The sequence below is a fragment of the Ceratotherium simum genome, chromosome 30 (assembly GCF_057802395.1).
Source record: "Ceratotherium simum simum isolate JZ-2026a chromosome 30, ASM5780239v1, whole genome shotgun sequence".
Classification (NCBI taxonomy): Eukaryota; Metazoa; Chordata; class Mammalia; order Perissodactyla; family Rhinocerotidae; genus Ceratotherium; species Ceratotherium simum.
Window position 1 is genome coordinate 19182020 of NC_141929.1, and position 22919 is coordinate 19204938.

At 44.1% G+C, this 22919-nt stretch overlaps 1 protein-coding gene across 5 annotated transcripts in view; it reads right to left on the bottom strand.

Annotated features, from left to right (window-relative positions):
• SLC7A6 (solute carrier family 7 member 6) overlaps nucleotides 1–22919 on the bottom strand; it is a 47189-nt gene that overhangs the window by 22463 nt on the left and 1807 nt on the right. For 3 of the 5 annotated variants that reach the window (XM_087420067.1, XM_087420063.1, XM_087420064.1), the window contains exons 2-4: nucleotides 21734–21860; nucleotides 6945–7042; nucleotides 33–600 (exon numbers count right to left, since the gene is read on the bottom strand). In XM_087420067.1, the coding sequence (XP_087276193.1) occupies nucleotides 33–564 (532 nt within the window). In that variant the 5' untranslated portion in view covers nucleotides 565–600; nucleotides 6945–7042; nucleotides 21734–21860. The remainder of the gene's footprint in view (nucleotides 1–32; nucleotides 601–6944; nucleotides 7043–21733; nucleotides 21861–22919) is intronic. The other 2 variants (XM_087420066.1, XM_087420065.1) reach the window with 1 other exon arrangement.

Here is a 22919-nt window from a genome sequence, read left to right on the forward strand (position 1 = left end):
CACATACTCCCCCTCTAAGCCCCCAGACTTACATATGCACACAGCAGCGAGGAGACGGCAGGCCAGATACGGGGGATCACAGGTGGGGAAGAAGGGCTGGATGATATAGTTGGCAAAAGTGATGGCGATGATGGCCTGACTGGTGGGCTCAATGATTAGCAGGGAGGCCCAGAGGCGGATGAAGGCAATGAAGCCCCCAAAGGCCTCTAGAATATAAGCGTAGCTGGCCCCAGACTTGGTGATGGTGGTCCCCAGCTCCGCATAGCAAAGGGCACCCACAACGGAGAAAAGCCCACCAATGGCCCATACGACCAGTGACAGCCCGTAGGAGGCAGTGTATACCAGCACGCCTTTGGGTGAGACAAAGATTCCTGAGCCGATCATGTTGCCCACCACCAGGCTGACCCCATTCAGCAGAGAGATCTCCTTCTTCAGCTGCATAGTTCCTGCAGTCCCTTGAGGTGGCATGCTGACATCTTCTTCCCCCTTGGGCTGGCTGGCTTCAGGTATGAGATGGTAGACCGGTGTGGGGCTCTCCATGCTCTCCAGATCCCTGGCTTCCATGGCAAATGGTTCCTCCACACCTGTGTTTACTGTGGTCTGGCAAAGAATATAAGTATGTCAGTCTAGGGCAAGAACTGGTGAGGCTCTGGTTTACATCAGCAAGGCAGGCAGATTTCCCTGCCCACCTCTAATGCAGGGACAGCATGCCTCACACACAGACCTAAATACAATGAGCCTATCTCAGTTCCCATTATAGGACACAAAGAAATGAAGGTAGGTAGACCTCTACTGCTCCCAAGAAAGACACCATGAGAGCTCAGGCATGATATGATGGTGACTTTCAATAAGAGGTACCTAGCTTGACGCCCAGGGTAGGCTGGTGTTAGGTTTACCCAGAGCATGATTCTCTCTGAGGTGTAGGTTTTGCTCTGTTCTTTCCAGCTTAAAACCTGCAAACCTGCCCTGCAGAGAGACCAGAGTCCCAGCACCAGGTTCACAGCCCTAGGCAGTCTGATAGGCTTCTCACTGTCCATATCCACTCACCTCCACCCAAGCATAACAGGGACTTCTGCGGCATCCAGCCACATGTGGAGAGGTCTGTAGCTACTCTCAGGCTGGCAAAAAACATGAGCGTGTGTGGGAAGGGCTACAAAGATGCTAAGACAAGGGGACATTGCTGTTGCAGAGACAGGCCAAAGGAGAGGACCTTCATGAAAATACACACCCTTGAGTCACTGTGTCCACAACACCCATCTTACTTCCTACATTGCTGCTTGCCCAATCAACACCTTTCTTTTTCCAAAGTGCCCAGAAAAGAGGGATAACATAATAAGACCAGATGGAGAAAGAACATCCAGAGGGCACCCTAACCTGGGGCTCATCTGCTATTGGCTTATTTGCTTTCCTCCTCGGCATGCCCCTCACTACCATCTGGAGTTGCAAAGAGATGCTCCCAGAACAGGACCCAAGAGTCTTGACACTCAGTCAAAGCTATAAGGCTTCTCTTATCCACAGATCTGGAATTGGAAGGCATCCTGTACGGAGATGGCGTGCACACACACACACACACACACACACAACTACTACCTTTCGTTTAGAGTTGAGACAGTCCAGAAACCTCAAGGAAGTTGGATTCCACACTAACCTACCTATAAGGACCCAGAATCTGTCAGAGGAAGACAAGCATCTTCCTGACCCTGCACTAAGCATGGTTTTCTCTCTCCCTTAATTCCTATGCCCTGATATGAGGAATTCAGATGCCCCATTCCCACCTCATCTTCTGGAGAAAGAAATCTGGTGGGCCATTTGATTCCCACCCAGGAGTCAGTTCTTTAATGTCACAGAGATAACTTCCAGGGACAAAAATGGGATCAGTACATCATCTTCCCAGAAGCCTCTCATTTACTCAACAAAGACAGATGTGCTGGAACCTTGTATCATGGAGCTCAGAGCAAGAGAACCACAGCCACTCAAGAGTGAGTCATTTTCAGGGAAAACTCCAGCCTCCACAGGCTCCACCCAAAACTCCTGCCCTACTTGTCCCAGTCCCCTTCCAGAGTCTGGACCTGAGCCCAAATGAAAAAGCTCCTCTGGGGCACTAGCAAGCCTTCCCCCACTCCCAGAGGGGTTGAGCCAGCCTAGCTCTGCTTAGATGAGGCCTGGCTTTAAGGTGGCACCCCCTTGCCTTTCACTCCTGGCACCAAGCCATGAAGGTTTCCCTATGCAAGCATGTGGGAACATATTTGTTTTCATGTGCCTGTCAGGTGAGCCCACACATCCATGAAAACAAAACCAGGAAACAGCTAAAAAGCCTATATTCTCACATAAGAGTCAGGTGCAGAGACACCTAGGTTGCCCTTTTTTCCACCCAACTCAACACAGAGGCAAGCAGAGAAACTTGGCCCAGGGACCACTCCAGCTTTCCCTATTCCACCAGACCCTAGCTAGGGGAGAGGGGGGCTGGGGCTACCAGATGTTCTCTTTGGACTTTCTACATATCAAGCAATTCTGCAACACCAGCTGGGTGTCCTACAATTTAATCAGTTCTGACACCATCTTCCTAGAGACAGCATCAGATCCCACAGGTTAAAGGCTCAGTCCTACAAAAACTGCCCCCTTCACCCCCGCTTCAGGCGCCAATCGCAAGTCCAGGTTGTTCCTGTGCTTCTAACCAAGTGGCTATAAATCAAAGGTTCCCACTACCCTCTCCTTGGGTTCAATTAATTTGCTAGAGCACCTCACAGAACTCAGGAAAACAGTTTACTTACTAGATTATCAGTTTATTATAAAGGATATAACTCAGGAACAGCTAGATAGAAGAGATGCATAGGGCAAGGTAAGGGGAAGGGGAGAGGAGTTTCCATGCCCTCTCTGGGCACACTCTCCTAGCACCTCCACGTGTTCACCCACCTGGAAGCTATCCAAAACCCGTTCTTTTGGATTTTTATGGAGGCTTCATTACAAAGGCATAACCGATTAAATCACTGGCCACTGGTGATTGGTTCAACCTCTAGCCCCTCTCCCCTCCCAGAAGCTCGGGACTGGACTTAAAGTTCCAACTCTCTAATCACAGGGTTGGCCAGCCCCCATCCTTAGAGAATCTAGATGCTTTCCAAACATCACCTCATTAACATAAACTCAGATGTGTTGAAAGGGGCTTGTTACATAAATAACAAAAGACATCCATTTCACTTTTATTGCTCTGGAGCTATTTCAGGAACCGGGAACAAAACCAAATATTATAACAAAAAATGCCCCTATGGCTCTTATATAGGAAATTATAGGAGCTGTGTGCCAGAAACAGTGGACGAAGACCAAATATATATTTAATCACAATATCACAGGGAGGGGAAGAGAGGTAAGCTCATTTCACTGGAAAATAAAATCTAGTATAAAATGGAATTTCCTTGACTTCTAACTTCCATTTAGGAAGTAGAAAGCTAGGAGAAGCATCACTCTTACTCCAATGACCAAAAAAAGCCAGATAACCAAAGTTTTCTTGAAGCCATCAGAAGGCTGAGGTTACAAGGCAACCAACTAGACTGAAATGTAAGGAAAAACAGGCACCTCCAAGGAGAGATGTAAGCTTTGGCTCACCTGTGGCAGAAGGAGAACAATGGGATCACCATACAGGCAGGCAAGAAGAATTCAGGTACAATTTTTAATGAATTACTAAAGGTCAAGTGTGGGTTAGCAAGAGCCATAGACACTCAGAGGTTTTTCTCCACAGACTTCGGTGGGTGCTCATAAGAAATACTAGGCAGGAGACCAGAGAAAGCCTCTCAGTAGTGCTGGCCTGGAGGAGGAAAGCAGTCAGAGGAAAGCAGTCACGGCTCTGGGAGAAAATACAAAGGTCCACCTGGTCCCTCCTCTAAAGAATAAAAATCTTAAACTCCTAGGGAAAGGACGGCAAACTCTGTTACTCCCAAGGCAGCTGGGGCAGGGTAAAAGAAAAAACAAACTGGGCCAGCCCCATGGCTCAGCGGTTAAGTGCGCGCGCTCTGCTACTGGCGGCCCGGGTTCGGATCCCGGGCGCGCACTGATGCACCGCTTCTCCCGCCATGCTGAAGCCGCGTCCCACATACAGCAACTAGAAGGATGTGCAACTATGACATACAACTACTGGGGCTTTGGGGGGAAAAAAAAAAGAAAGAAAGAAAAAAAAACCCACCCTCTACACCTGGGGAAGGGGCAGGAAATTCTAGTCCAGACCATTAGAACTGTCCTACCTCTGGGAGAGGGGCAGGATCACGCACAAAGACCCACCCTCCAACCCCCAGACCCAGGGAAAGAGGGCTTGCCTAAGACTGAGGCTGAACCAAGGCAACAGAGAACCCCTCTGCTTCCCACGACCAGGTTAGCAAGCACACAGCAACAAGAGTGGGGTAGAATGTGCATTGAGGCACAGGGGCACAAAGAAGACCTGAACCTGAGTGGAGCATAAATGTTGAGAAAAACCCACCCTCCAGCAAACCAACCATAAGTGCAAGGAAATACCAGAGGAATTTGAAGCCATAGGTATACTTAAGGTAACCATAGCAGCAACAAAACCCAAACCCAAATGACCTCCCAAAAGACTCAAACTCCAACAAAAACAGCCTAGCAAAAGAAGAATCATACCCATTTCCCAGCATAAATACTATGTACCTCAGTCTCTACTGTTTCTACATACTACGTGTGGCAATCAATAACAAATTACAAGCAACACAAAAAAGCAAGAAAAACAACCCACTATCAAGAGGTAAAGGAATCAACGGGACAAGACTTAGAGATGATTCAGATATTAAAACTACCAGACAGAGAATTTAAAAGAACTATGATTAATATATTAAAGGCTCTAATGTAAAAGTTGGACAGCATGCAGGAACAGATGTGGAATTTCAGCAGAGAGATGAAAACTATGAGTCAAAATATGAAAAAAATAAAACAGAATAGAGCAGCTAAGAGTTATAGAACAATATCAAATGGTCTCAGGTAAACATTAAAAAATACACTTTTCTGCTTATTCTTAATTGCTTAAGAATATAATTGACTGCCTAAATTAAACATAGTAGCAATGCATTGTGGATTTATACCACATGTAAAAATAAAATGTATGACAACAATAGCACAAAGATAGGAAAGAAGAATTGGGAGTTATATTGTTGCAAGTTTCTTACATTATGTGTGAGATGACGTAATATTATTTAAAAGTAGACTGTGATTAATTAAAGATGTACATTGTAAAACTAGGGCAACCACTAAAAACTTAAAAGAGGAGGTATAAATAAGCCAACAGTGGAGATGAAACAGACCATAAAAAATAATCCAAAAGTAGGTAGAAAAAGAAGAAAAAAGAAGCAAAGAACATATGAAACAAACAGAAAACAACTAGCAAGATGGCAAATTTTAATCCAACCATATCAATAATAACTTAAAATGTAAATGATCTAAACACACCAATTAAAAGACATTGTCAGACTTCTCCAAAGAAGATATACAGATGGTCAATAGGCACATGAAAAGAGGTTCAACATCACTAATCATCAGGGAAACGCAAATCAAAACAACACTAAGATATCACCTCACACCATTTAGAATGGCTATAATCACCAAGACAAAAAACAACAAATGTTGGAGAGGATGTGGAGAAACAGGAACCCTCATACACAGCTAGTGGGAATGCAAACTATGGAAAATGGTATGGAGATTCCTCAAAGAATTAAAAATAGAAATACCCTATGATCCAGCTATCCCACTACTGGGAATCTATCCAACGAACCTGAAATCAACAATCCAAAGAGGCTTATGCACCCCTATGTTCATTGCAGCATTATTCACTATAGCCGAGAAGTGGAAGCAACCTAAGTGTCCCTCGACTGGTGATTGGATCAAGAAGATGTGGTATATAGATATACAATGGAATACTACAAAGCCATAAAAAAAGACAAAATCGTCCCATTTGCAACAACATGGATGGGCCTGGAGGGTATTATGTTAAGTGAAATAAGCCAGAAAGAGAAAGACAAACACTGTATGATCTCACTCATATGTGGAATATAAACCAACACATGCACAGAGAAAACTGTATTGTGGTTACCAGGGGCAATGGGGGTAGGGTGTGGGCACAAGGGGTGAAGGGAGACATATATATGGTGATGGACAAACAAAAATGTACAACCCAAAATTTCACAATGTTATAAACTATTAAAACATCAATTAAAAAAAAAAAAAAAAAGACATTGTCAGGGGCCGGCCCGGTGGCCTAGCTGGTAAGTGCGCCTGCTCTGCTTCGGCGGCCTGGGGGTTCTCAGGTTCGGATCCCGGGCGCACACGGACACACCACTTGTGAAGCCATGCTGTGGCAGCATCCCATATAAAATAGAGGAAGATGGGCACGGATGTTAGCCTGGGGCCGATCTTCCTCAGCAAAAAGAGGAGGACTGGCATCGTATGTTAGCTCAGGGCTGATCTTCCTCACACGCACACATAAAAAAAGACATTGTGAGATAAGATAAAAATACAAAACCCAATATGCAGTCTACAAGAAACCCATTTTATTTATTTATTTATTTGTGAGGAAGATCAGCCCTGATCTTCTTCCAGCCAAGCCTCCTTTTTTTGCTGAGGAAGATCGGCCCAGAGCTAACATTCGTGTCCATCTTCCTCTACTTTATGGGACGCTTCCACAGCATGGCTTGACAAGCGGTGCATCGGTGCGTGCCCGTGATCTGAACCTGCGACCCCTGGGCCAGAGAAGCTGAGCGCGCACACACAACTGCTGTGCCACCAGGCTGGCCCCAAGAAACCCATTTTAAATATAGAGACAGAAATAAGTTGCAGGTAAAAGGATGGGAAAAAAATCATGCAGACACTAAAAGAAAGGTGGAATAACTATGTTAACATCAGACAAAATAGACTTCAGAATAAGAAATATTGCTAGGGATAAATAGGGAAATTACCTAATGATAAAGAGGTCAATTCACCAAGAAGACAGTTCTAAATGTGTATTTCCTCCAACAATATCGCTTCAAAACATGTGAAGCCAAAACTGATAGATCTGAAAAGAGAAATAGATAAATCCACGATTATAATTGGAGACTTCAACAGACCTCTCTCAGTCATCAATAGAACAAGTAGACATAAAATCAGCAAGGATCTAGAAGACCTGAAAATGGAACATCCCAATATAGTTCTTGTCTAAGTAATTATGTGAATTCTGAGAAAAAAAAAAATTGGCACCTGCAATAGGGCTTACCTCCATGCAGGAAATGGGGGCAGGTCAGGGATGGGAGAGAGTCTTCTGGCAGAGAAAAACACTGCTTTTGCTAGCTCCTCAAGTTTCACAACAGAATACCAACCTCACTTTCTACTCAGTTGGTATCAGAGCACAGTTAGGAATCTTCCCTCAGGTGCTTCCTGAGGCTTTTAGGACCAATTCCAACCTTCTTAGCAGGGTCTTATCACTAGACCCCTTGCTGTATACAGTCCCACTCATGGTCAAGTCACATTGGATTACTTGCAGTTTCTAGAACCTGGAATATTCAGGGTTTCCAGAGTTCATCAAACAAACACATCTCTGCTCATGCTGAGCCCTCTGCCTCTAACACTCTTCTCCCACCTTTTCCTCAACATTCTGGCTGCCACCTTTCTCCACATATCTCCTTGTGCCCCTAAGGTTTCTAGTACATACTTCTGCCTTAGCAGCCAACTCACTCTGTTGCATTTACTTACCTTCAGTCTCTCCTAACTACTTTGTGAGCTCCTTGTGTATTTTAGCAGCACCCAGTAGAAGGCCTAGCACAGGATCAGTACTCAGTCCATGATCACTGAATAAAAATATATAAAGGACAGAAAATACGCAACAAACTCTATTGAAAGTCTAACACCTTGAGCCACTTGTTCCAGAACACAGCAACAAAGGCTTAACTAAAGAGAAGTGGTCAGAGAAGCCAGTCTGAGACAGTGGTTCCCATCATTTTCTGTCACAATACTTGTTCTTCAGGTAATAGGTGATAAATGAGAAAAAAATATTATAAAAAGCTACTATGACTACAATAATGGTTTTTAATTCATTTGCATTTAATTAGTCACAACAGTATCTACACACATTCTCAAAAAACCTGTCCATAACTGTGTGACATGCATTGCTTATCCTGTCCCCACAAAGTAGATTTGCAGACCTGCAACAATGGGATGAAAATCACCGATTCAAGGAACTCATAACTAAGCCACTACTTCCAACTAGCCAGCCTGGTATTTGGGGTTGAGGGGATGGGGGTGCAACAAAAGTCTACCAGATCACTCTCTCTGAATTGGCTATCCTTTTGCCTTCAATTTTTATCCAATTGATAAGAGAAATTGGTATGTGAATGATGGGGTTCAGGGCAGGCCGCCCCAAGATGGGGCACTCTGGTAAACGGATTATTTCGAGCTGAAGACCATAAAGGCTCAGAAGACTCAGGAAGAACATTTGGCCTTTCCCCAAACTGCCTAAAAGAATTTAAGATAGGGGTCGGCCCCATGGCTTAGTGGTTAAGTCCACGCGCTCTGCTACTGGCGGCCCAGGTTTGGATCCCAGGCACGCACCAACGCACTGCTTCTCCGGCCATGCTGAGGCCGTGTCCCACATACAGCAACTAGAAGGATGTGCAACTATGACATACAACTATCTACTGGCGCTTTGGGGAAAAAAAAAAAAGGAGGAGGATTGGCAATAGATGTTAGCTTAGAGCCGGTGCTCCTCAGCAAAAAGAGGAGGATTAGCACGGATGTTAGCTCAGGGCTGATCTTCCTCACAAAAAAAAAAAAAAAGAATTTAAGATAGAATGCCTATTCCAGGAAGGAGCTAATACCATGAGATAACTATAGTATAATGTAAAATAGGTATGATAAGAAGGGCACCAACAAGCCCATCTTATCGAAATTCTGTCTCTTGGGCCACATTCTCTATAGGTGGCCCAGTAAACAGTTGTCTAACAAACATTTGCTTTTCCAACCCCATGTGAATTGATTCCCCCCGCTTTGAAGTCCCAAACCATTACCCCCAACATCCTCCTTTGTCTTTAGTTGAGATGATATTTAAGGGGGCAACTTGGCCATTGTGGCAAGTTGTTCAGTTTTCTGGGTTTCTCCCATGTATACATGTTATTAAACTTTGTTTTATTTTCTCCTGTTAACCTGCCTTTTTAATTATTTGACCAGCCATAAGAATCTTAAGGGAAAGAGCAAGGGGGATTCTCCCTGTTCCCCTACAGTTTTGGCATAGTCGCCAGGATCCCCACTGGCTGGCAAGTTGCCTTCTCTGCCTGGAAGAACTGCCTTCTCCCTGGGACTACTGCAGATGAAGAGATCCTAGGTCGCCTGACAAAAACTGGCAAAAAGTAAGATTTCTGGGCCGGCCCCATGGCCTAGCGGTTGAGCACGTGCACTCTGCTACTGGTGGCCCGGGTTCAGATCCCAGGTGCACACCGACGCACCACTTCTCCGGCCATGCTGAGGCCGCGTCCCACATACAGCAACTAGAAGGATGTGCAACTATGACATACAACTATCTACTGGGGCTTTGGGGAGAAAAAAAAAAAAAAAATGAGGAGGATTGGCAATAGACGTTAGCTCAGAGCCGGTCTTCCTCAGCAAAGAGAGGAGGATTAGCATGGATGCTAGCTCAGGGCTGATCTTCTTCACAAAAAAAAAAAAAAAAAGCAAGATTTCTTACAAGTTCAGCCTCCTAGAATCTCTATCTGTGGGGTCCAGCGGAAGCAAGTGGTGAGAATTTTTTTCTTTTTCTAAATTTATATTGGCAGGAGAAAATATTTGGGAAACTAGTTTCTTGTGCTTTTAGTGACTCTGGTAAATTTGGTAGAGTACTCTTAGCTTTATTGATCCTTTTCCTCCCAGAAATAGTCACTGTTTTTCCCTTTTGTCTCTGTCTTTTGTGTCATATGTCATAAGAAGGAAATACCATAGGGTAGGATATAGGCATAGGTCCTATAAGCTTGTTGTCTGAGCTGGCCCCACAGGCTGCTGAGTTTGCAGTCTCACCAGACCGGCATCTATTTAGACAAACTTTGCTGTGGGTTAATACATACATGAAGTGAAAGCTGTTGCTAAGGGCATCTTGGAAGCCAAAAAGGCCGCAAATTTGGTGGGCGCAGATTGAGCAGTTAACAGCTATTAGGGCGCTTGCCACCTCAAGAAGTCTCTCATGAAAGGACCAGTTGGTCACAGAACAGGGCAGATGACACAGGTCCCCCGCCAACTTCAAGAAAATGTCCGTGTAATGATGAGGTACTCTGTTAAGCACACACGATCCCCAACCCCACAGCACCTACTTCCTAGGTATTATTCTGGCTCCAAAAGACCCAAGGCTTAGCTAAAGCTGTCATTGTGCATATAAGAAAAAAAAACAGATGAGGTTTTTCCTTCTGTCTTGTTCTATGTTCTGAGAACTTGGCTTCTTGACCAGGGAGAATATTCTCCTTGGTCTCCACCACATGGAAGATGCATTTACCAGGGTGCACCTTGGTGGTCAGTCAAAAAGACTAGGATTCCGAGCTCTCTCTCTGTCCAGCTGTGCCAAGCTCTCAAGGGAGTTTGTCATAAAGGGCCCAATCCATAAGGGCCTTTGTTGTCTCAACCTTCGTTGCTTGATAGCGCTGGAAAAATCCCATTCCAGTAGCACCTGCCCAGTGTCACAGATTAGCAGGTCTGTGACTGGAGGCATCCCATGCTCTCGTGGGAGACTGGAGACACCGTTTTCACTACACCATCCTTACCACCTGTGCAATGAAGGTCTTTACTTTCTCTGACTATCTTTGGGAGTGAATTCTTTGGATCATGGGGGCTACATCATCTGTGCCCTCTCCAGGGACACCTTTTGCATCCATGGTAAAGATTTAGTCTAAGCCTGGAAAGTTACCTCCGGGCCTTTCCTTAAAAAGGCTTTTTGGATTGAATCACTATTGGAATAAATATACAAATGGAGGTCCTACCCCTCAATGGCCAGAAGACGGATCTTTTGAATTGGAAAAACTTCTATATTTGAAAAATATTTTAGAGAGCTCTCATCACAAGCAGCTTCCTTATTCATATTTATGGGAAGATCACATTGAAAAGAAAACCCAAAAAATATATAATGGCTAGCCTTAGGGAATCTCTTAATAAAACGAAAGAACAGAAGTCAGATTTAGAGCAAAGACTAAAAAGCAAATTTAGGGCCGGCCCCATGGCTTAGCAGTTAAGCGCGCGCACTCCGCTACTGGCGGCCCGAGTTCGGATCCTGGGCGTGCACCAACGCACCACTTATCCAGTGATGCTGAGGTGGCATCTCACATACAGCAACTAAGAAGGATGTGCAACTATAACATACAACTATCTACTGGGGCTTTGGGGAGAAAAAGGGAAAAAAAGGAGGAGGATTGGCAATAGATGTTAGCTTAGGGCCGGTCTTCCTCAGCAAAAAGAGGAGGATTGGCATGGATGTTAGCTCAGGGATGATCTTCCTCACACACACACACAAAAAAGTAAATTTAATGAAAATTCCTCTTCTCCTCCCTCCTATGCTCCCCTGTGTCCCCAACTCCCTGTCCCTGATTCCCCAGAAGATCTTTTGGATCTCTGGGCCCCTGGTTCAAACCCTCCCCCTCAGGACTTAGCTCCTCAGCCAGCTCCTCCACCAGTTCCCTTAGATCCTAGAACTCCAACTTCTCCAAAGGGCATTCAGCTGCCCATTTTAACTTCTCTCTCTCTCGAAGACTTACAGGGGGCACTCAGACCTGACCTCCAAGTGAGGGGTACACAGGTTACTTGTGTGAATGCTGCAAGCCAGGAAGTGAACTTAGTAGAAGGAGCCAGGAAAGGCCGGAAGCTTCGCTTTGCTGTCCCTTACAACTCCTCCTACTTTCCAGGGCTCTATAATCAGGCTCTGCCAGCTTCAGGTGTTTCTATGCAGTGTCCACTATGTTTCTATGCAGATGTATCCTGGACCTCTGCTGTAGAGAATTCATGTCCCCTGGACAGCAGCTGATCTATTGAATTATAAAACTCTCCTGCCACCATTGTCAGAAGATCCTACTAAATTTAGAAAGGAATTAGAAAGATTAATGGCTATTCATAACCCCACCCACAGATATCTCAACTGGCTGCTAAGGGGCATTCTTCCAGCTCATGATTACACTGTAGTTATCAGACAAACCATACGACCCCCTGGAGAAAATCCCCCTCATAGGAGAAAGAGATGGCCAGACCCTCTCCCAGACCCTCTCCCAGGCCCTCTTGCAAATGACTGAGAAGTGGTGCAGCTGAAAGGCTGATATTCAAGATTTAATAGGAGCGATGTTAAAGGCATTTCCTCCTAAAGTTCATTGGTCAAAAATTGAATTATGCACTCAGAATGAAGGGGAACATCCAAAAGCCTTTGTTGAACATTTTATACAAATTTTTCAAAGGCACACTGCATTAAACCCAGAAGCCCCAGAACATAGGAATCTCCTAATTTCTGCTTTAGTTGGAAATTTTCTTCCTGATATTAAAAAAACAAATTCAAAATAGTGTGGTTGGTTGGTCAGGGGGACCATTAAGAATAATAATAGAGGCTGCTACACAATTCTTTGAAAATAGCAGGAAAGAAAAAGAAAAAGAGAATTAAAGATAACTCTTCTGGCTTTACAAGTTCAATCTTTTGAGAAGCAAAAATGCATCTCTGAAAGTAAATTAAAGCCCACTCAGAGGCCTCCCTATTTGCCTCCAGACAATTGCAGGTATTGCAAGAAACCAGGGCATTGGAAAAGAGAATGTCCCACTCTCAAGAAAAGGGAAAGTTTAAAAAATATTCCCCCTTGCACCACTCATCAAGCCATGCTGAGGCGGCGTCCCACGTAGAATAGCTACAACTCTACAACTATGATACACAACTATGCACTGGGGCTTTGGGGAGGAAAAAAAAAAGACTGGCAACAGATGTTAGCACAAAGCCAATCTTCCTCAAAAAAAAAAAAAAAAGACTTAAAAAAAAAAAAAATACCCCCTTGGCCCCAGCATGCCCAGAAGGCTCGTTTTTCTCCTCCTAAGGGGCATTTTTCCCTTAAGTGATGGGGTCAGCCGATCCTCAGTCGCACCCCTGAGTCTACCATTAAACTTAGAGGATCAGGAACTGGATTTCTTAATTGACGCTGGCGTGATTTTATTATCCTTTTGAAGGATTTATCTTTACCTGTCACCTCTGATTCTATTCAAGCTGTTGGATTCTCTGGGCAACCTATTTCATTGCCCATATCTCAGCCCAGTCGAATATCTTTAGGCCCCCTTAACACTCATCATGACTTTCTAGTCTCCGACTGTTCACCAGCAAACCTCTTTGGCAGAGATTTGTTATGTAAATTTAATGCCACTATAAATTGTAATGAAAAAGGTGTTTTTATCTCCTTGCCCTCTGACCAAACCTCAAGTCTCCTACTTTCCTTGCTAGAAACTTGTCCTGATTTAAATCCTTCTGAAAGGGCCGGCCCCGTGGCTTAGTGGTTAAGTGCGCGCACTCCGCTGCTGGCGGGCCGGGGTTCAGATCCCGGGCGCGCACCGACGCACGGCTTCTCCGGCCATGCTGGGGCCGCGTCCCACATGCAGCAGCTGGAAGGATGTGCAGCTATGACATACAACTATCTACTGGGGCTTTGGGGGGAAAAAAATAAAAAAATAAAAAAATAAATCTTAAATCCTTCTGAAGAAGATGAGTCTTTAAAAGATGTCCCAATTAGTCTCTGGGCTACACATGCAAATGAGGTAGGATTGTTGCTTAGTGCTGAACTCATGCACATCACTTGGAAAAAGAATAAACCATTTCCATCAGTAGTCCAATACCGACTGTCCAGAGAGAGTGAGGAATTAAACCCACAATAGACTCCCTTTTGCAACAAGATGTACTAGTTTTTATTTCCTCACCCTGTAACACTCCAATCTTGCCAGTAAAAAAAGAAGGCAAATTTGACTCAGACGGGAACCAAATGTATAGATTTGTACAAGACCTCAGATGCATAAACTCTTTTGTAATTCTTCGGCATCCTGTGGTCCCTAATCCAGCTGTCATCCTGACCTCAATACCTGCTGACACAGCCTGGTTTACAGCAGCTGACCTCTGCTCAGCCTTCTTTTCAATCTCATTGCACCCTGACTCACAATTTCTTTTTGCATTTACATTTAAAGGGAAACAATTAACATGGACTCGCATACCTCAGGGATATTGTGAGTCTCCCTCAATATTTTCCCAAGTCCTTAAAGCTGACTTAGATTCTGTAGCCTTTACTCAAGGCTCCACTCTTGTTCAATATGTTGATGACCTTCTACTCTATAATCAAACTCAGCAGGGAGCCCTTACCGACTCCCTCATTTTTCTGAAGGCACTGGCTAAATGAGGCCATAAAGCCTCCAGATCTAAACTTCAGTGGGTGCAAACGACTGTTACCAACTTAGGGCATGAGATATCTCAAGGCATTCAAAAGCTCACCCCAAAATGCCTTGAGTCAATTTTATCCATCCCTCTCTCCAAAATGAAAAAACAGCTATGTAAATTTCTAGGAGCAGCTGGTTACTGCCACCAATGGATTCCTAATTTTGCAGCCCTTGCTAAACTTCTGTATGCTCTTCTCCCTGATATCACTCCAGAGCCTATTTCCTGGCCCTCAGAGGCATTAAATTCCTTTGAAGCCTTAAAATTAGCTTTGTTCATGCCTCTGGCTCTCAGCTTACCTAATTTTGACAAACCTTTTCATCTATACTGTCATGAAAATAATGGAATTGCCACAGGCATTCTAAGACAATCTTTTGCCTTTCAAACACATCCTGTAGCATATTTCTCATGCCAACTAGACCCTGTAGCATCAGGTCACAGTGCCCCCATGCTTACGTGCAGTGGCTGCAGCTGCCACCCTGATTGACAAAGCTAGTACTCTAACATTAGGCTCTCCCATTCATCTCTGTGTTCCCCATGCTGTGTCCACTATTTTGCAAGTTCACAGGACACAACACCTCTCTACGTGACAACAGACCACCTATGAGCAGTCTCTTTTAACTAACCCTTCCATCAACTTACATCGTTGTAACACTTTAAATCCAGCTAATTTACTGCCCCTTCCTGATGATGGAGAGCCCCACTCCATTCCACATGATTGCCTTGCAACTACAGAAATGGTCTCGAAGCCACACGAGGATCTCTCAGACATCTGTTTAGACAATCCAGACTTACTTCTATTTTGTGACGCCTCCTGTAAACGAAATTTCTGGGGAAACATAATAACCGGTTATGCCATAGTTTCCCCACATGAAACTCTTGAAGCTTATTCTTTGCCCACTGTAAAATCAGCCCAAGCTGTTGAACTCATAGCTCTTACTAGAGCTTGCACATTAGCAAAAGGAAAAACTGCCAGTATTTACACAGACTCCAGATATGCTGTTGGAGTCTGTCACACTGTTGGCACAATTTGGAAACCCCGTGGATTCAGCCCATACTAAGGAGACCGATATCATATCTTTAGGAAATGACAGGGCTGACAGAGCTGCTAAACATGCAGCTCATAATGGACCCCCTTATCCTTTTTCCACCCAATTTTTAAACCTGCCTTTATCCCTGACTGATACTATTATCAGGCAAATGCCCCACGGTCTGAACAAGACAACTGGATACAAAAGGGTTCCAAACAATTATCAGATGGATTATACATTGGGCCAAATGGACTCCCTGTAGCTCCTTTTCTTTTGACTTTTAGGCTTGCACTTATCTCCCACCAAATGGGACATATGTGCAAACGGGGGATGGTAAAGGAACTAAAAGACAATTGGTTTTTCCCTGGCATCCATAAAATTTCTGACCAAATTATTTCCCAGTGCACTACTTGCAAATCTTACCAAGTTTCTGGGAGAAATCAGTATACCCCAGAAAGTCCTCCCAGGTCCACAGTGCCCTTTGTGGCACTCCAAATGGACTTTATAGACTTGCCCCCAGCTTTAGGCCCCTCTCACAGTTTGGTTATTGTCTGCATGTTTAGTGGATGGACTGAATGCTATCTGACTAGATATGCAGATGCCACAACAGTGGTAAAGAAATTAATAACTAAAGTTATTCCTCGTTTTGGCATTCCTTTATGGATTGAATCAGACCAAGGAACTCATTTTACAGCAGAGATAAACCACTTACTTGCAAAAACTCTGGGGTACTCATTAAAATTTCATATCCTGTATCACCCTCAGTCATCAGGGCAAGTGGAACGCAAAAATCTAGACATAAAAAGGACTTTAGGGGCCGGCGCCGTGGCTTAGCAGTTAAGTGCACACGCTCTGCTACTGGCGGCCCGGGTTCGGATCCTGGGCGCGCACAGACGCACCACTTCTCTGGCCATGCTGAGGCGGCGTCCTACATACAGCAACTAGCAGGATGTGCAACTACAACATACAACTATCTACTGGGGCTTTGGGGAGAAAAAGGGAAAAAAAAAGGAGGAGGATTGGCAATAGATGTTAGCTCAGGGCTGGTCTTCCACAGCAAAAAAAAAAAAAAAAAGAGGAGGATTGGCATGGATGCTAGCTCAGGGCTGATCTTCCTCACCAAAAAAAAAAAAAAAAAAAGGACTTTAGGAAAGAAACTAGACTTAAATGGCCAGAAGCTCTGCCCTTGGCCCTTATAAAGATTCAAAATACTCCAAATAGGAGACATGGATTGACTCCTTTTGAAATAGTTTTTGGAAGCCCGATGCCTACTGGGATCTCTAAACCTTCAATTCTTGGATTAAGTGAATATTATGGGAACTTAAGTGAACAATTTGATGCTATGACTAGCTATATATAAAAATTAGGGCCGGCTCCGTGGCTTAGCGGTTAAGTGCGCGCGCTCTGATGCTGGCGGCCCGGGTTCGGATCCCGGGCAAGCCCCAAGGCGCCACTTCTCCGTCCAACGCGAGGCCGAGTCCCACGTGCAGCAACTAGAAGGATGTGAACCTATGACATACAGCTATCTACTGGGGCTTTGGGGGGAAAAAATGAATAAATAAAATCTTTAAAAAAAAAAAAAATTAACTAGTATACTTGAACATATTGTCAACAGGTAAAACAGACACAGCCCCCACCTTCTGACAAGCTTTGCCATGCCTTCCGACCAGGAGACCGGGTGTACATCAAAGTCTTTGGAAGAACACACGCACTATCACCTCGCTGGGAAGGATCTTATGAAGTCCTACTGACCACCTACACTGCCATCAAAATAAAGGAAAAATCTTCCTGGACCCATGCAAACCACACCAAAATAGACCCAGAACATCACTCCCACAGGTGACCTTAAACTAAGGATTTCCAGGGCCAATTCCCAGGCCCCGGAAGCAGCCGACATCACGAAGTAGACAGCTTTCCCAAGATCACGGATCAAGAAACCTCACCTTCACCTATTTTCTCCCCCTTACCTTTAAAACTCCTTATACAGGGCCGGCCCCGTGGCTTAGCGGTTAAGTGCGTGCTCTCCGCTGCCGGCGGCCCGGGTTCGGATCCCGGGTGCGCACCGAGGCACCACTCCTCCAGCCATGCTGAGGCCGCATCCCACATACAGCAACTAGAAGGATGTGCAGCTATGACAGACAACTATGTACTGGGGCTTTGGGGGAAAAATAAATAAATAAAATCTTTAAAAAAAAAAAAAAAAAAGAAGCAAAGTGACTTTAAAAAAAAAAATAAATAAAAATAAAAAAATAAAACTCCTTATACACATATATACACCACATACATAAAATATTAACATATATATATATATTCCTTTTAATCATTTATTAGGAAACTGACTGGAGAGTGCTGGTCTCTATCTGTCCGACTTCCCCTCTCTTAATTTCCACTATGGGCTCTTTTCCAATCTGTGTCTTGTTTTTACTAACCCTCTCTTTTTCAACAGGTCGAGCACAGACAAACACTCTCTTATGCCAGTTTACTACGCTAACTAACCAGTCTGGCCACGCTAACTAACCAGTCTGACTGTTGGTTATGTCAACAGCTGGATAGCGCAAAAGAACCTGAACTAGTCTTTGTTGCTGCTTATGTGAACACCTGGTGGACTAAGTACAGAAGATGGATGAACAGGATATGGAATCCATGACAAGAAAAACTTCACTCTGCCTCTTCTCCTGGTGAGTCACTTGGGCTCCAGAAAACCTCTATAGAAGATCAAGGACTGTCCCTTGCCAAGGTAAAGACAATAGGTGAAAACATTTCCCTTTGCATTGAAAGTAAACATAGGGGGCCGGCCCCATGGCATAGTGGTTAAGTGTGCACGCTCCACTGCTGGCAGCCTGGGTTCGGATCCTGGGCGCGCACCGATGCACCGCTTGTCAGGCCATGCTGTGGCAGCATCCCATATAAAGTAGAGGAAGATGGGCACGGATGTTAGCCCAGGGCCAGTCTCCCTCAGCAAAAAGAGGAGGATTGGCATGGATGTTAGCTCAGAGCTGATCTTCCTCACACACACACACACACAAAACAAACTTGAAAGTAAACATAACACTGCACCTTTCCCAGGTGACATACCAGGACAATATTGCAAAAAACTCTGTGGTTTGATTCCACAGGTGGCATCTTCAAACCTCTCAAGGGAATTATAAGTGACTCTAGCACTACTCCCTTTGGCACAAACATTTGCCAAATAAATGTTCTGGATGGCTTACAAGCCACCCTTGTACAACTTGTAGTATTGCAGCTGCTTACACGGTTAAGCTGCCCAATACCACAGACTATATATGAGTGGATCATAAATCTGGACTCACTTGGTCAGGTGACAGGACCAGGCTTTATAGCTGCCAAAATCAGACTGCAGGCCTCCTGTACCAGCTATTCTGCAATCTGTTCTGTTCTCACAGATTGACAGGAACACATGGAAAATGGAGATGTTTAGGCACTAACAGTACCAGTGGCAAAGGTCATGGAATACTCCAGACCTTGGGAACTACAGATTCAGTTCTAAACTTGTCTATAAACCATACTAGTATTTTTATGTTATGTGGCAACAAAGTACATAAAAGATTCCCACCTAAGTGGTCAGGACAACGTAGACTTGGATACCTGGCCCCTTCTGGCACCAAATACTCCACCCTAAATGCCAGCAAAATTGCAAACTTGGGTTCCTTTGTTCATAAGATTGTGCCATGCAAAGGTGCCAGTCAAGAGATCATGGAGAATCCGCCTGTGCATCACAACCCCAAGTTCTTTTCAGCATTGAGAGTCTTATCCCCCAGCTTTGGAGATTATGAGTTGGAAAACGCAATCCTAAATCTCTCCATGGTAATGGAACAAGAGTTCAACACCACTATGCAAACTTGGAAAATACTCCAGTGAGAGATGAACAGCCTAGCCTCTGTGGTGCTCCAGAATCCACGTGCTCTGGATACACTAACTGCCCAGCAGGGAGGAGCTTGTGGATTCATCAGTGAAAAATGTTGCTTTTATGTGAATCAAACAGGGCAAGCAGTATCTAACTTACATCTGTTAAAAGAGAAGACTGACATTTTCTATCAGATAAACGAAGCTGACACATTTTATCAGACTGACTTATTTCCAGGATGGGGGAATGGAGTGTGGGGTTTATTTTTTTATTTATTTATTTTTTTAAAAGATTTTATTTATTTTATTTTTTCCCCCCAAAGCCCCAGTGGATAGTTGTGTGTCGTAGCTGCACATCCTTCTAGTTGCTGTATGTGGGACTCGGCCTCAGGATGAACGGAGAAGTGGTGCCTCGATGAGCACCCGGGATCCGAACCCAGGCCGCCAGCATCGCAGCGCGTGCACTTAACCGCCAAGCCACAGGGCCGGCCCTGGAGTGTGGGGTTTAATGGAGTGTGGGGAAATGTGCTTTGATTTGTTCTTTTCTGCCTGTTTATCCTCATTCTAATCTATGTTCTTTTCTCCCTTTGCAGATTTCTTACCACCCGGCTACTAACTCGATTTCTCTCTCTACAGTCACCAGCTCAGCTTTTAATATGTGAAACTTCCAGGAAGTTTCAGAAGAGAGAACTGATGGGGTTCAGAGCAGGCTGCCCCAAGATGCGCCACTCTGGTATGCGGATCATTGCCACTCTGGTATGCAGATTATTTCGAGTTGAAGACAATAAAGGCTCAGAAGACTCAGGAAGAACATTTGGCCTTCCCCCAAATTGCCTAAAAGAATTTAAGATAGAAGGCCTATTTCAGGAAGGGGCAGATACCATGAGATAACTATAGTATAGTGTAAAATAGGTGTGATAAGAAAGGTACCAACAAGCCCATCTTATCGAAATTCTGTCTCTTGGGCCATATTCTCTATAGGTGGCCCAGTAAACAGTTGTCTAACAAACATTTGCTTTTCCATCCATCTCCATGTGAATTGCTTTCCCCCTCTTTGAAGTCCCAAACTATTACCCCCAACATCCTCCTTTGACTTTAAATATTTTTATTTATTTATTCCCGCCCCCGCAAAGCCCAGGTAGATAGTTGTATGTCATAGCTGCACATCCTTCTAGTTGCTGTATGTGGGACGTGGCCTCAGCATGGCAGGAGAAGCAGTGCGTCGGTGCGCACCCAGGATCCAAACCCGGGCTGCCAGCAGGAGAGCGCGAGCACCCAACTGCTAAGCCACGGTGCCGGCCCACCTCATTTGACTTTAGTTGAGATGATATTTAAGGGGGCAACTTGGCCATTGTGGCGAGTTGTTCAGTTTTCTGGGTTTCTCCCATGTATACATGTTATTAAACTTTGTTTTATTTTCTCCTGCTAACCTGCCTTTTTAATTATTTGACCAGCCATAAGAATCTTAAGGGAAAGAGCAAGGGGAATTCTCCCTCTTCCCCTACATGAAGACCACACACATTATCAGTCTCTCAGTCTCTCTTTCTCTAACACACACAGTCTCTAAAATCACTGCTGAAGACAATTTCCATTAAATCATTCAATGTACCTTAAAAGTTCCTGTCTTGAAAAGCTAGCATAAAGCCCCATTTGTAAGGACACAATGCAGCTTTCCAATAGGTTTTCATCCTATTTTCCAAGCTCCTACAGCAAATAATAAAGAAATTCACTAGACCACTAAAATTTTCTCATGAAACTATCATATGTAATTTTCAGGAAAAAAAATGGTTCTTTCAAAGTTCAATTAGAAAGAATATTTCACAAGCTGGATTTAAAAACTCTTTTATAATTGATGACTATGAAAAAAAAATGCTGTTGAGAAATACACCAAAATCTTAACTGTGGTGAAAAGACAGAGGACTTTTTCTTTTTATACTTCTCTGAGTTTTATAAATTTTCCACAATAATTTTTTTAATGCTTAAACTTAAAAAATATATATATATATTTTGTACTTCTACCAAGTAACAAAAATTATGTGACTCTTTACTTTTGTCTTTTTACCTAGGATACCAGGAAGCTCAAGGTCAAATTCATCTCCCAATTACAGTGAATAGATACCCTCATTTCTCAACAGTATTTGCTATCTAGTCTTTTCCATGGTTTGGTTTTCTATTTCTTTTTAACAATGTCATTGCAAGTATTTTTAATTATAAACCACCACAATTACTCTTTAGAAAGAGATACAATATAATAAATATGTAATTTATTTATTAAATTGTTACATAATTGTTAATTACGTATGAGCCATTCTCTTTACTAGTATCGTGTTCATATTGTACACAAATAACTAAAACTCTTTACAAATCACAAATATCCAAGAAAGTTAATAGAGAACAGAGCAATAATGTTCACCTGTGAGGAAATAAGCAAACATCACACTTCCTCAAGCCGCCTCATCATAAATGGTCAGGTACTGAGAAGATAATGAAGTCTCCACAGCAAAGCCTAATTCCACTCGTCTGTCTTGACCATTTAATCTCTGCAACAAAGAGTAAGAGGCAACTTATCAAAAAATGAACCTAATAAGCAGCAGGACGATATTTCCCTTTGTAAAATCTAAGTTTTACATGCCCAGCAGGGGCAGCACTCAATTACTGAGAAGTTCCCTCTCACCCACAGCGGGATGTAACTGAAGCAGCCAACCCAAACGTGTCAGAGAGCTAGCCTGGTTATCTCAAATCATGCGTGTCTGGACAGCTGCTGCTCCCCGAGTCCCAGGTCCCATAAGCACTGTTTGTATCACTTTTGTAGAAATATATCCACAATGTGGAGACTACAGCAGGAAGCACAGAGGTCAGGAAATTTCCTTTTTCTTTTTTTTTTTGTGAGGAAGATCAGCCCTGAGCTAACATCCATGCCAATCCTCCTCTTTTTGCTGAGGAAGACTGGCTGTGGGCTAACATCGTGCCCATCTTCCTCTACTTTATATGGGACACCGCCACAGCATGGCCTGACAAGCAGTGCATCAGTGCGCGCCCGGGATCCGAACCCCGGGCCGCCAGCAGCGGAGCGTGCATGCTTAACCGCTACACCATGGGGCCAGCCCCAGGAAATTTCCTGTACCAAGAACTGCCAGGGAGATTGGTCACATAGCTAGTATTTACTTTTGGTCTGCAATAAAAATAAGTCCACAGCCAGTCAGAGAAGGAGGAAGATAGGAGATAATCGGGCTTGTGATTTTCTACATATTTATTAGGAAAGGAAAATCAAATATAAGAACTTGAATGACAGTCTGAGACCACAGTTGGGAAGCAAAAGCCACTAGCACATAATGGGACCTCAGCAACGCAGGCAGCCTGGACAGTTTCCTAAAGGGCCTCACAGCAAGCAAAGATAGGTGAAAATGATTTCAGAAAGCACTCACAGGCTTTCAAAAGACCTCCCAGATCTTCAAACCAGGGAGCAGCTCTCAGAGATAAGCATCAGATAGCCGAGCATTCTGCTACCACGGTGTTAGATTTGCTGGCAGTGCTTTTTTCCCCCATCAAGGGCAGAGACCACATTCTTTTTAACTGTGTCACCAAGCACATAGCCCGGT